We start from the raw sequence: 14,283 nt of genomic DNA, 5'->3' as shown, positions 1-14,283 counted from the left end.
TTCGCCGAAGGCTTCTGCCCTTTAAAAGTCTAGGGATTCCAAAGGGGAAACCGGAAGGGGCGGGGCGAGGCGTTCGCGAAAGCCCTGCGGGCGGCTTTCCTAGAGATAGGAAAAGGCAAGAGCGCTTCCTATGCGAGGCCTGGAGGAAGGGCGCTTCGTCGGCATGGAGGCCGCCTCGGAGCCGGCCGGCGTGACGGCGCTGGTTGGACGCGATTCCCCCGCAACTCCGGCGCCCGAGTGCCCGCACGGTGAGCTTAGAGCTGGGAGGGTCGAGCCCGGGCGGGATCGGATGGGTCGGTTGCCTTTCCGTCCCCTTCTCCCCTTGCACAACAACCCTGCGAGGTAGGCAAGAGAGAGCTTGGGATGGAGCCTCGGTTGCTTAAAGATGGACAGTTTGTGTGTGTGTCTGTGTGTGTGGTTGTGTGTTGCTTTGCTTGCTCACCCATTTTTTTTTTATTTGATGGACAGTTTGCACCCTGTGTTTGTTTTTGATTGTGTGTGTGTGTGTGTGTGTGTGTGTGCTTTTGCTTGCTTACCCCATATTTCCTTTTATTTGATGGATACTTTGCATCGGTTTTTTTTGTTTTTGTTTGTGGGTCTGTGTGTGGGTCTGTGTCTCTGTGTGTTCCTTTCCTTGCTCACCCCATATTTCCTTTAATTTGATGGACAGTTTGCACCCTGTGTGTGTGTGTGTGTGTGTTTGTTCCTTTGCTTGCTCACCCCACATTTCATTTTATTTGATGGACAGTTTGCACACTGTGTGTTTTTGTGTGTGTGTTGCTTTGCTTGCTCACCCACATTTCCTTTTATCTGATGGACAGTTTGCACTCTGTATGTATGTTTGCGTATTTGTGTGTGTGTGTGTGTTGCTTTGCTTGCTCACCCCACATTTCCTTTTATTTGATGGCCAGTTTGCATCCTATGTGTGTGTGTGTTTGTGTGTATATACGTGTGTTTTTTCCTTTGCTTGCTCACCCAGATTTCTTTTTGTCTGATGCCTTATTTAAAAACTCACTGCTCAGGGAAGCCCTTCCAGAGCAACTGCAATTGCATAAGTTTTCTCTAATTGTCTGCAGGCAGCGCTCCATTTAACAACAGCTCATTTAGTGACAGCTCGAAGGGACAATGCCACTGAAAAAGAGGGATTTGAGACCCTTTTTTCACACGGACCGTTGCAGTGTTCCCTGTGGTCATGTGATTTATATTTACAGACACTTGGCAACTGACTCGCATTTACGACGGTTGCGGTGTCCCGGGATCATGTGATCCCCTTTTGCGACCTGGCAAACAAAGCCAATGGGGAGAAACCAGATTCACTTCTCAGCCGTGTTACTCATTTAACACCTGCAGCGATTCACTTAACAACAAGGAAGGTTGTAAAATGGGGACAAACTCACTTAACAAATGTCTCACTTAGCCAGCAAAACAATGGGCTCCATTGCGGTCACTAAATGAACTGTTATAAGTCGAGGACCACCTGTACCCCAATTTTGATCACATGACCACAAGGAGGCTACAGTGGGGTGAAAAACGATTGTAAGTCACACTTTCTTCAGTGCCGTTGTAACTAACTTTGAACAAAGCGAACGGTCGTAAGACGAGGACTCCATGTACCCTGGTGGTTCTGTGTGTCCTCAAATGCCTTTCCGAAGCACCAACCGAAACGGGAGCTAATTTAAAGGCCCCTTATTTCTTATTCCTTTGGAAATGACGTTATTAGGAATTATTCCAAATATCTGAGCGGAGTAAATAAATTACGCATCCAACAAATTGCAATAATTTTATGGTTTCCACTTCCTCATTTCCGGTTATTTTTTAGGTCCCACAGTTTTGTTTACGAGAGTTCTCCCAGGAAAAGCAAAGGCAAGAAGATTTTACGCTTGTTCTGCGTGCCGAGAGAGAAAAAACTGCAATTTTTTCCAGTGGGAGGATGAAAAGGTAAGTGAGAGACATCACAACAGCATTACTCTGCCTTTCCTTCTCAAGGGATGGTTGTGTTCTCCTTAAGGACGTGTCTTGCAGGGGAGGAATTATTCCTACACCTAAATGGCTGTGTTTGAAATTTGCAGATTTCAAAAAACTTGGATGGTAATGGGATCTTTTTAAAAATATATATATATAAAGCCATAAATTTCTGGTGATTCTGGTAGAAGAGAGAAAACAGAACGTAGGAGAAGGAAAGCAAAAGTCTAAAGTGGGCATAAATTGCTTAAAAATAAAACAAAAGTTTTATTTTTACGACCTCCGTTGCCACTGTTCTTAAGTGAATCCTCGCAGTTATTAAGTTAGAAACACGGTCGCAGAAGGGGATCACGTGACCCCTGGGGATGTTGCAACCGTTGCAAATATGAGTCAGTTGCCAAGGGTGTTGAATTTTGATCACGTGACCAAGGGGAGGGTACGACGGTTGTAAGCGTGAAAAATCGCAGGTTATTTTTTTCAGTGCGGTTGTAACTTGGAGCGGTCACTAAATGAACCATTGTAAGGTGAGGACTATTCGTAGTAATTCTTTCTCATTCTTTCTTTCTTTTTTTTTTCCCTCTACATCTTCCTTAGATATCAGAAGCCCGTCTTTCAGCCCGGGAAAAATACAATCGGAGTCACCGGCCGTCTAAAACACATTCGGACAATGTAAAAAGGTAAATTGTCTGAGTTGAAAGGCTGACTTTGTTTTCATTGGTTACCTAAAATAGATACTCAACTTCCTGTAGTAAATGGCACTGGATCATTCCTTAAAAAATTAAGAATTAAAAGGAAATTTGATCACCTCTGTGTTGTAAATGGTGGAATAATGAAACCTGAATTCAATCTGTGGGGTTGAATCCTTGGTGCTCTCCAAGGTGGATTATCTGCTTGCAGAAAAGTTCATTCCTCAACATCATGAGTGAGTAGCTACTGCATCTAAACAGACGACAAACCCCACACTCACTCACCCTGATGATGGTACCTAGTAGGGTAGTGAAATGTCTGTAAGAAAACAATCGAGCTTAAAGAGCTTCAAAAACTCCATAATTGAACGCTGAGCTACAGATCCTCTCTCCTATTGGAAGCAAATATTTTGGGGAGGACAAAGGGAAGGGCTACTCCATAAACGGAAGACAAACCGTTGCCCCCCCAAATTTGAAATCTGAGTGGGCGGGCGCTTCAATTAAAGGGCGGGAATTTTGAGGCAATGCCCTTACACCAGTGACTTTTCTGCTGTTAGGTACAAGGAATTCATCGCCCTACCTCCACCGAAAAGGAAGTTTTGCCAGGAGTGTCAACAGCTCCTGTTGCCATCGGAATGGGAAAGACACACTGGCCATCCAGTACTCACTGGTATCTCGGCTGCCCAGCTAGGAAGACCTAGCCAACTCCTCGCTGCTCTGGAGAACAAGAAGATGAACGCCCAGTATCTCTTCACCGACAGGAGTTGCCGCTTCCTCTTGGATCTTCTCGTCGCGCAAGGTTTCCAAAGGGTGCTGTGTGTGGGCACGCCAAGGTGAGCCCTTAGTGCCCTCAACACAGTTGGCCTTAACCAAGGGATGGCCTTTGGCCTTTGGCCTTGAATAAACATGAGGCCAAAGTTACAGAATAACAAAGAGTTGGAAGGGACCTTGGAGGTCTTCTAGTCCAGCCCCCTGCTCAAGCAGGAGACCTTGTACTATTGTACTATTCCAGATAAATGATTGTCCAATCTCTTTTTTAAAAAGCTCCAGTGTTGGAGCACCTACAACTTCTAGAAGCAAGCTGTTCCACTGGTTAATTTTTCTCTCAACAAAAATTGTTCTCTCACTGTCACGAAATTCCTCAATAATTCTGGGTTCCATTACCTTATTCCATTCCATTCCATTCTATTCCATTCCATTCCATTCTATTCCATTCCATTCCATTCCATTCTTCATAATTCTATTTCTATTCCTATTCCTATTCTATTATTCCTATTTCTATTTCGTTCCTATTTCCATTCTATTCTATTCTATTCTATTCTATTCTATTCTATTCTATTCTATTCTATTCTATTCTATTCTTATTCCTATTCCTATTCCTATTCTATTATTCCTATTTCATTCCTATTTCTATTCTATTCTATTCTATTCTATTCTATTCTATTCTATTCTATTCTATTCTATTCTATTCTATTCTATTCTATTCTTATTCCTATTCCTATTCCTATTCCTATTCTATTATTCCTATTTTATTCCTATTTCTATTCTATTCTATTCTATTCTATTCTATTCTATTCTATTCTATTCTATTCTATTCTATTCTATCCTCCAATATTTATTCTATTCTATTCTATTCTATTCTATTCTATTCTATTCTATTCTATCCTCCAATATTTATTCTATTCTGTTCTATTCTATTCTATTCTATTCTATTCTATTCTATTCTATTCTAATTAGCTATAATTTTCCAGGCTTCACGAACTGATCAAATTGGAAGCGTCACCCAAAGGGAAGATTGCAATGAAGAGTCTTTTGCTTGATATTGATTTCAGGTAGGGTTTTTATTAAAGGATAACACTCTCCTCCGTTCTTTCTCTTTTCAACAGTTGCTTTATTTCCATGCCTCTCCATTGTGTCATCCCTACGCAGATAGTTCTCAGCCTACAATCACAGAGAGAAAGGAAGAGAAAAAGAAAGAAGGGTGGGAAAAGAAGGGAGGAGGAATAGGAAGGAAGGAAAGATAGGGAGGAAGGAAGGAAGGAAGGAAAGAAGGAAGGAAGGAAGATAGGGAGGAAGGAAATTGGGGAGGGAAGGAAGGAATATAAGGAAGGAAGGAGGGAAGTAAAAAAGATAATAAAGGAAGAGAAAGTCAGATGGATGGACTTTGAATAGCTGACTGTCAAGGGAGAAAGGGAACTAAGATTTCTTTCTGCTGAGTCAATTGATTGTCCATCTATACTTTGACTGCTGTTATCTCATGTGTAAACCTAATAAGAAACAATTTCTTTACAGGTACTCTCAGTTCTATCCCCAGGAGGACTTTTGCCACTATAACATGTTTAACCATTATTTCTTTGCTGGAGAGGTAAGCGCCACTCATGTCCTATGCACATTTTATCCTAGTTGCCAAGCTAGTGGAATGGGAGTGGGTTTTTCAGGGAGGGACAGACAATCCCTTTATACGACACTGCTTATCATTTATACGATTGCCCCAAAGACATCGGCTAATCCAGTGTAGTAAAGCTAACAATCCTGGGTTGCGTAAACAGGGGCACGGAATCAAAATCAGGTGAAGTCTTAGGACCGCTTTAGAAAGCCTTAGTAAGGCCACCCCTGGAGTACCAGCTTCCAGTTTTGGTTACCACAAATTACAAAAAAAGAGGTGGAGACTTTGTAAAAAGTGCAGAGAAGAGCAACTAGGATGATTAAGGGCCTGCAGACTCAAACATGTGAAGAACGGCTGCAGGAATTGGATATGGCCAGTCTAGAGAAAAGAAGGACTGGGGGGGGGGGGTACATGATAGCAGTCTTCCAGTATTTCAGGGGCTGCCACAAAGAAGAGGGGGGATCAAGTTGTTTTGCAAAGCACCTGAAGGCAAGGCAAAAAAACAACGGATGGAGAAACTAACCAAGGAGAGAAGCAACCTGGAATTAAGGAGAAACTTCCTAACAGTGAGGACAATTAACCAGTGGAACAGCTTTGCTGGGTGCTTCATAACTGGAGGTTTTAAAGAAAAAACTGGACAGCCATTTGTCCAAAATGGTATGGGGTCTCCTGCTTGAGCAGGGGGCTGGACTAGAAGACCTCCAAGGCCCCTTCCAGTTCTATTCTGAATATAATAGATACCTTTAAAAGAGTAAAATTTGCAAAAGACAAGATCTCCAGGAATACCAGTCTTCTCTCGGCTGTCTTGCAGGCTGCTTCCCGTGTATGTGAGGAATTCCTGCAGGAAGACCAAGGGAGGCACGTGGTCCTGGTGGCCGATCCCCCCTTTGGGGGCTTGGTGGAGGCGTTGGCTTCTAGTTTCCAAAAACTGATGGCCATGTGGAGTTCAGTAGGAGCTGCAGGTAATTATTGCCGAGATACTTATGAGCCAGAAAGAGGGCTGTGAAAACATCTACAGACCCCTCACATCCTGGACATAAACTATTTCAGCTTCTCAGGACGATGCTATAGAGCAGGGGTCTTCAAACTTGGCCCTTTGATGACTTGTGGACTTCAACTCCCAGAATTCCTCAGCCAGGCACACATGGACTAGATGACCTCCAAAATCCCTTCCAACTCTGTTATTTTTTTTTATTCTATTCTATTCTATTCTATTCTATTCTATTCTATTATTCTATTCTATTCTATTCTATTCTATTCTATTCTATTCTATTCTATTCTTATTCTATTCTATTCCATTCTATTCTATTCTATTCTATTCTATTCTATTATTCTATTCTATTATTATTCTATTCTATTCTATTCTATTCTATTCTATTCTACTATTCCGCTCTATGCTATCTCTCTTTATTCTATCCCTTCGTATTTTAAACTTATTCAATTCTGTTCTGTTCTATTCTATTATCTCTTATTCTATCTCTTCTTACTCTACCCTACTCCACTCCACTCCATTCCATTCTGTTATTCTATTATCTCTTATTCTATTCTATTTCTTCTTATTCTATTCAATTCTATTCTGTTCCGTTCTATTCCATTCCATTCCATTCCTCTGTTCTATTCTATTCTATTCTGTTCTGTTCTATTCTGTTCTATTCCTTAATTCTATTCTATTCTATTCTTATTCCTATTCTATTCTATTCTATTCTATTCCATTCCATTCCATTCCATTCCTTTGTTCTATTCTGTTCTGTTCTATTCTATTCTATTCTATTCCTTAATTCTATTCTATTCTATTCCTATTCCTATTCTATTCTATTCTATTCTATTCTATTCCATTCCATTCCATTCCATTCCATTCCATTCCTCATTCCTCCACTCTAGTCTAGTCTAGGTGACAAGCTTGGATTTTGACATGATCTAGGAAAGGATCACAGCGTTAACGGCTATCTTCCACTGAGAACTTATTTAAAGTTTTTCAACTATCATGCCACAGTTGGGAGCGGGCTGCAAAGTTTCATTTGCAAAATAGATCCTTTTCGCCCTAAACTGTTTGCAAAGGCAATAAATGTGTTTGCTGTGTTGTTCCTTGCAGAATTATATTTATATAAATGTATTTATATCTATTTTTATATCATGTGTGTATCGATTTTATATCTATTTTCATTTATTTGTATCTGTGTTTTAAAAAATACTGTGAATATTCTGCTCATTAGGTTTTGCCAGCCAAGAGTTACCTATCCTTTGGATATTTCCGTATTTTTTTGAGTCCCGCATTCTTGAATTTTTTCCAAGTTTCACCATGTTGGATTATCAGGTAAGGACAAAGAGTCCTTCATAGAAACCTTTTGAGTGCCAATTTCTTTATGACTTCTGGAATCTGTCAGTTTCCGAGTATAAATTTGCTTTCCTTTGGTTTATGCTGAACCCTTGATTGAATCCGTCCTTTTTCTTTTTCTAATAAAATTATAATCATTTCTCCAGAGAGAATTTGCAGTGAGGCAAGGGAAGGATGCAGCTGCTTTAAAACATTCCTGATAAGTTGTGGTGTGCACACCACAGGGCATTTTTTTTTCAAATCCTAACATCTGTCCAGTCCTCTTATGCATGAAAACATGCTCATCTGAGTAAGTGAGGGACTGAATATACTCTCAGTCCAATATCTTGGACTGACCCAGTAAGAGAATTGATCCCAATCCCTATAAAAGCACTCCTCAGTATAGGAGCGAAGGTAGCGGTGGCTCTCTTCTAAAGTACATTTATTTATTCCCAAAACAAAACTATGAAGCTATTGTGCTACCTGGCCATGCAATCCACCCAGGTTCCCCTTTGGGATGATGTCTCCCCAACCTTGTCCTTCAAATTCCCAACATGGCATCCATCGTCTGTAGGAGTTGACCAGGCTGAGCACGAGAGGGGAGGGTCAATGGTGTCATAATCAAATCATAATCGCTCAATCAATCAGTGAATCAGAATAGAGCTGGAAGGGAACTTGGAGGTCATCTAGTCCAACCCCCTGCTCAGGCGGGAGACCTAGACCATTTCAAGCAATCAATCGATCAGTGAATCAGAATAGAGCTGGAAGGGACCTTGGAGGTCATCCAGTCCAATCTCCTGCTGAAGCAGAAGACCCTACCATTTCATAGGTGGTTAGAAAAAATATTGGGCGAACAAGTGGATTTTAAACCTGAACTTTTTTTACTAGGCGTTATGCCTGAAAAGACTAATAAGCAGAAACTATATTTAATGTTACACATCACTACAGCAGTGAGAATAATTTTTGCACAATACTGGAAGAATGAAGGACTGCCATCAGAGGAAGAAATAATCAGGAAAATACTGGAATGTGCAGAGATGGACAGATTAACTATGAGGTTGAAAGATAAAGAAGATACAGACGACTATCAAATTTGGAATTTATTTTATTCTTGGTTAGAGAAGAGAATGAAGGATTAGGAATTGAACATGTATTAGCATAGCAAACTCCAGACAACTTGTTGATTGGAAAAATTAACATATGTTGATGAAAAAAAAATTAATAATTTTTTTTATAAAAAAATAAAGAAAGAAGACCCTAGACCATTTCAATCAATCAATCAATCAATCAATCAATCAATCAATCAGAATAGAGCTGGAAGGGACCTTGGAGGTATTCTAGTCCAACCCCTTACTCAAGCAGGAGACCCTAGACCATTTCAGACAAGTGGCTGTCCAGTCTCTAGTTAGCACTAGATAAGAGTCAATGGAATTCAAGAGGGGCTGGGCTTAGGTCACTTGTGGGAACGTAACGATTCCAGGCTGATTCCTCTCTTGACTCCATCTCGTCTCTGCCTGTCCTCTTACTTTCATGCAGTTAAATGGCAATGGATTACATAAAAAGACTGGATCAGTTAAGATCTGAAGCTTGGTTGATCATGGCGCTTCTGTTCTTTCACGAAGTGAGGGTGGAAAATAGCAGAGACAATTAACCTAAAGCTTTCTTCCTGTATCCTGGAAGATTTAACAGCCTACTTTTCATTAACTGTCCCCGCTTTTATTTTTTAGGTTGATTATGACAATCATGCGCTATATAAGCATGGGAAAAGAGGCCGCAAACAATCCCCAGTTCGTATTTTTACTAACATTTCACCAAGTTCCATAGTTCTTCCAGCAGAAGAAGGATACAGGTAAACGTTGTGTTGAACAGAATGGAATGGAATAGAGAAATAGAATAGAGAATGGAATAGAGTAGAAAATATAGAAAATAATAATAGAATAGGATAGGATATATGGAATGGAATGGGAAGGAATGATAGGATAGGATAGAAAATGGAATAGGATAGGATAGGATAGAATAGAATAGAAAACTAGAGTAGAATAGAATAGAATAGAATAGAATAGAATAGAATAGAATAGAATAGAATAGAATAGAATAGAGAACAGTAGAATAGAATAGAATAGAATAGAATAGAATAGAATAGAATAGAAGAACAGAGTAGAGTAGAGTAGAATAGAAGAACAGAGTAGAATAGAATAGAACAGAGAACAGAATAAAATAGAGAATAGAATAGAGTAGAATAGAGAATAGAATAGAAAATAGAATAGAGAATAGAATAGAATATAGAATAGAGTAGAGAATAGAAAATAGAAAAGAATAGAGTAGAGAATAGAATAGAGTAGAAAATAGAATAGAATAGAGCAGAGCAGAGAATAGAATAGAGAATAGAATAGAGAATAGAATAGAAAATAGAATAGAATAGAGAATAGAATAGAATAGGAAATAGAATAGAGTAGAGCAGAGAATAGGATAGGATAGGATAGAATAGAATGTGGAATGGAATAAGAATAGAACAGAAAGAACAGTCACAGAATAGAATAGAATAGAATAGAATAGAATAGAATAGAATAGAATAGAATAGAATAGAATAGAATAGAATAGAACAGTTGGAAGGGACCTTGGAGGTCTTCTAGTCCAACCCCCTGCTCATTTCAAACAAATGGTTGCCCAGTCCCTTTTTAAAAATTAAATTAAAATTAAATTAAAAATGTTCAATGTTAGAATAACTTCTGGATAGAACGAGTTATTTAAAAAAAAAGAAAACCCATTACCCACAAAGCCCACTGATGTGGCTTAGCAAGCCTCTGTCTCAGGACTAGCCGCATCTTTTTTTGTTTTGTTTTTTGCAAAACCTCCTTGTTTTCTCTCGGTCAAGGTTTTGCCCCATCTGTCAGCGATACGTCAGTGCCCAGAACCAGCACTGCGACATCTGCAGTTCCTGCCCTTCCAAAGTGAGTAGGTCCTATATTTTTATTAAACATTAAACATTTTTCAAATCTAAAATACGAAACCTAGGCTGTGTGTTAAAAAAAGGGAACGAAACAATGAAATAGTCGACTAACAATCTAGCAAGTAAGCCTGGGATCCGCAGTCATGGAAGTGGAGCTTTGACTTTGGAAAGCAGGACTGCACCACTAGTCCTCAAGAGGTTATTTAGTGACTGTTCGAAGTGGCAACGGCACTGAAAAAAGTGACTCCGGATCGTTTTTCACACTTAACGACCGCTGCAGCCTCTCCGCAGTCACGTGATCCAAATTCAGAGGCTCAGCAACTGGCATGTACTTAGGACAGTTGCCATATCCCTTCTGAAAAGCCAAGTTGATAGGAAAGTCAAGATTCACTTAACGACTAGCAGTGATTCACTTAACTGCACCAAGAAAGGTCGTAAAAAGGAGGCAAAACTCACTCAACAAGCGTCTTGATTGGCAACTGCCATTTTGAGCTCGGTTGTGTAATAATTTGATTGTAAGTGATACTTCCCCCCCCCCTTTTAATCCGGATCAAAGTTAATCTTTTTCCCCCCCCCTTTCTTTCCCCGCAATAGGATGGCAGACGTTGGACTCACTGTAACCTCTGTAAAAAATGTGTCAAGCCCTGTAAGTTTTGTTGTTTGTTGTTTGTTTGTTTTAAACAACATCTTTTTTCAGTTTGGGATCAGGGGAACGCCAGATCAAGCGGCTGTTAAAAGGTTTGTAATGTTTTGCTTTGGGGCAAGATGACTCTACCTTTAGCCTAGCCATAAAACAGACACCTAATAACAGTAGTAGTAGTAGTAGTAGTAGTAGTAGTAGTAGTAGTAGTAATAATAATAATAATAATAATAAAGTTGGAAGGGACCTTGGAGGTCATCTAGTCCAACCCTCTGCTCAGGCAGGAAATCTTATATCATTTCAAACAAATGGCTGTCCACTCTCTTCTTAAAAACTTCCAGTGTTGGAGAAGGAAGGGAGGGAGGGAGGGAGGGAGGGAGGAAGGAAGGAAGGAAGGAAAATAATAACAGAAGGGAACTTGGAGGTCATCTAGTCCAACCCCCTGCTCAGGCAGGAAACCCTATACCATTTCAGACAAATGGCTGTCCAGTCTCTTCTTAAAAACTTCCAGTGTTGGAGCATTCCCCGCTTCTGGAGGCAAGGAGTTCCACTGGTTAATTATTCTAACTGTCAGGAAGTTTCTCCTTAGTTCTAGGTTGCTTCTCTCCTTGGTTAGTTTCCATCCTTTAACTGAGATCAATGGATATCTTAGGAAACATTCCCTCCTTTTGATCCTGGTTTGTGACGGTTTCCAAAGAGTCCGGGAACAGCAATAAGGATTCTCATCTTTGGCTCTGGGCCTTTTCCTGAAGCCTTTTATTGCAGATTCTCGCAAAACTTTAAAAACATTGTTCAACAGAGTCCCTCTTAAGGCCCCCTCCCTTTTTTTTGTTTTGTTTTACCAACCTTGCAATTTTAAGACTTGTGGACTTCAGCTCCCCAAAATTTGCCCAGCCGGCATGCTGGTTTGCTTTTTGAGGACAAAACAATTCAAACACGTTTTAGGCTGCTTGTCGTGAATCGTTCCTTTGTGTGTTTGCAGCCTGGGTTCACTGTGGCACTTGCCAGCGCTGTGCTCTTCCCACTCACCCTTGCAAAGAAGACCGTTCGGGGTGCTTTGTTTGTGGAGAGGCCAATCACAAACGCACCACGTGTCCAAAGCGGCAGAAGATCTGCAGAGCTGACCAGTTAAGTTTTGGGGGCAAGGCTAGGAATTTGTTGGCCTGCTGATCTCGCAAAAATGAGATTGGCTGGTTTTGGGCTCATCATTGTTGGATCCTTGGTGCTCTCTGAGCTTGGCTGTTTTCTTGCAGACGTTTCATGACCCAACTAGGTAACCTCATCAGTGCTAGCAGGGTGTGGGGTTTGTGGAAAGGAGGAGGAGAAGGAGGAAGAGGAGGAGGAAGAGGAGGAGGAGGAGGAGAACTATGGGGTCCTTGGTGCTCTCTGAGCTTGCTTGTTTTCTTGCAGACATTTCGTGACCCAACTAGGTCACATCATCAGTGCTAGAAGGGGGTGGGGTTTGTGGAGAGGAGGAGGAGGAGGAGGAGGAGGAGGAGGAGGAGGAGGAGGAGGAAGTAAAGAACTGTGGGGTCCTTGATGCTCTCTGAGCTTGTTTTCTTGCAGACGTTTCATTACCATACTAGGTAACATCATCAATGTGCTGGCGATGTTACCTAGTTTGGCCATGAAACATCCAACAGAAAGCAGCCAAGCACGGACAGCACCAAGGGCCCCACAGTCCAATCCAGGGCTTCAAACATTCCCTTCTATCCGTGACCCTCCATTGTATAACCATGGTCTATTCAGTAAATCACTATATCTGGGTTAACACACAGTAAACCCAAACCGGACAGCCACATTATGGCTTAACATTTTGGGTACCAGATGAGTTGAGTTTCGGGTAGATATTTTTGCCCGTTGGAAAGCCCACAGAGTTCCAAATTCCAGATTTCTAATTTCATCACGCGTTTAATTTATTTAATGCCGCTTCCCCCATTTCTTTCATCAATTATTGTTGTTGTCCCCCCCCCCCCTTGACTTCTTCTGCAGAGATAGCCAAAAGGCCAAACAGAAAAAGAAGAAATTGAAGAAGGCTGTTACGAAAACAACGTGTTGGAAAAAAGCTGCGAGAAGAAGAAAAAACAAAAAATAAAAACAACAACATTTCAGTGCTTACAACATTCCCTTTATTTACTGTTGTCCCATTATTAATCTGGGTATTAAAAAAAATGTCATTGGATTAAGGGGCAATTAGGTTTATTAGAAACAGCCAAATATGTCTTTGGGCTCATACAAATAGTCCCTGATTTACAACAGCACTAAAAATAGAGATTTATGACTGTTTTTCATACTTACGTCCGTTGCAGCACCTCCGATGCTCACGTGATCAAAATTCAGACGCTTGGCAACTGACTCGTATTTATGATGGCCGCCGCGTCCTGGGCTCACGTGATTCTCTTTTGCGGCTTTCTGACACGCAAAGTCTCTGGGGAAAAGTGAATTGATTTTAAGACCTGTGTTACTCATTTTAGGAACTGCAGTGATTCATTGAAGAAAGGTAGCCAGAAAAGTCGTAAAATGGGGCAAAACTCACTTAACGAATGTCCCACTTAGCAACGTAAATGGTGGTTAGCAGATATAATTTTGATTGACTTGTCGTGGGTTCTATTTTGACTTTTCAGACTGTAACCATGGATTGTCTTAAATAATAGTAGTAGTAGTAATAGTAGTAGTAGTAGTAGTAGTAGTAGTAGTAGTAGTAGTAATAGGAGCCTTGGATGCAATCCCAAAACAACTGGAGCACCACTTGAACACCATTGGCATTGACAAATTTGCTATTAGTCAATTGCAAAAGGCGGCCTTATTAGGAACTGCTTCCATCCTGCGACGATACCTGTAATACCATCAAACATCCACATCTGCCTATCCCAGGTCCTGGGTAAGGACTCGATAGGTAGACAAAAGGCCAAGTCCAGTCTGAACATCTGGCTGACTGCGATGATCCATCATCATCATCATCATAGAGTTGGAAGGGACCTTGGAGGTCATCAAGTCCAACCCCCTGCTCAGGCAGGAAACCCTATACCACTTCAAATGGCTGTCCAGTCTCTTCTTAAAAACTTCCAGTGTTGGAGCATTCACAGCTTCTGGAGGCAGGTTGTTCCACTGGTTAATTGTTCTAGCTGTCAGGAAGTTTCTCCTTAGTTCTAGGTTGCTTCTCTTGATGAGTTTCCATCCGTTGCTTCTTGTCCTGCCTTCAGGCGCTTTGGACCTGGTTGCACCAGGTCTTTGTACCAAAGGGAGGTGTGCACCCTGCTTGCACGTTTTACGGCCGTGATTAAACCTCTTTTGTGTGTTTTTGTTAGCCTCTGCATTCTGACACAAGGTCTGTGTCCCACACAG

The 14,283-nt window shown here is 41.0% G+C and overlaps 1 protein-coding gene across 2 annotated transcripts; it reads left to right on the top strand.

Annotated features, from left to right (window-relative positions):
- Positions 1–91: 91 nt before the first annotated feature.
- Positions 92–13,061, top strand: ZCCHC4 (zinc finger CCHC-type containing 4). Of its 2 annotated transcripts, none has more exons than XM_039361496.1 (13): positions 92–248; positions 1,820–1,938; positions 2,557–2,639; positions 3,206–3,481; positions 4,400–4,480; positions 4,941–5,013; positions 5,846–5,996; positions 7,248–7,348; positions 9,076–9,197; positions 10,224–10,299; positions 10,996–11,036; positions 11,921–12,065; positions 12,931–13,061. In XM_039361496.1, exons 1-12 carry the CDS (start codon positions 131–133, stop codon positions 12,060–12,062), a joined length of 1,383 nt encoding a protein of 460 aa, XP_039217430.1. In that variant the 5' UTR covers positions 92–130; the 3' UTR covers positions 12,063–12,065; positions 12,931–13,061. The 2 variants fall into 2 exon arrangements, with proteins under 2 accessions (XP_039217430.1, XP_039217428.1); XM_039361494.1 differs by lacking the exon at positions 10,996–11,036 and adding an exon at positions 10,893–10,944.
- The last annotated feature ends 1,222 nt before the right edge of the window (positions 13,062–14,283 follow it).

Source organism: Crotalus tigris, unplaced genomic scaffold (genome assembly GCF_016545835.1).
Source record: "Crotalus tigris isolate CLP2741 ecotype Arizona unplaced genomic scaffold, ASM1654583v1 scf7180000019298.7629538967:1458412, whole genome shotgun sequence".
Lineage (NCBI taxonomy): Eukaryota > Metazoa > Chordata > Lepidosauria > Squamata > Viperidae > Crotalus > Crotalus tigris.
This window is presented reverse-complemented; position numbering and strand designations above follow the sequence as displayed.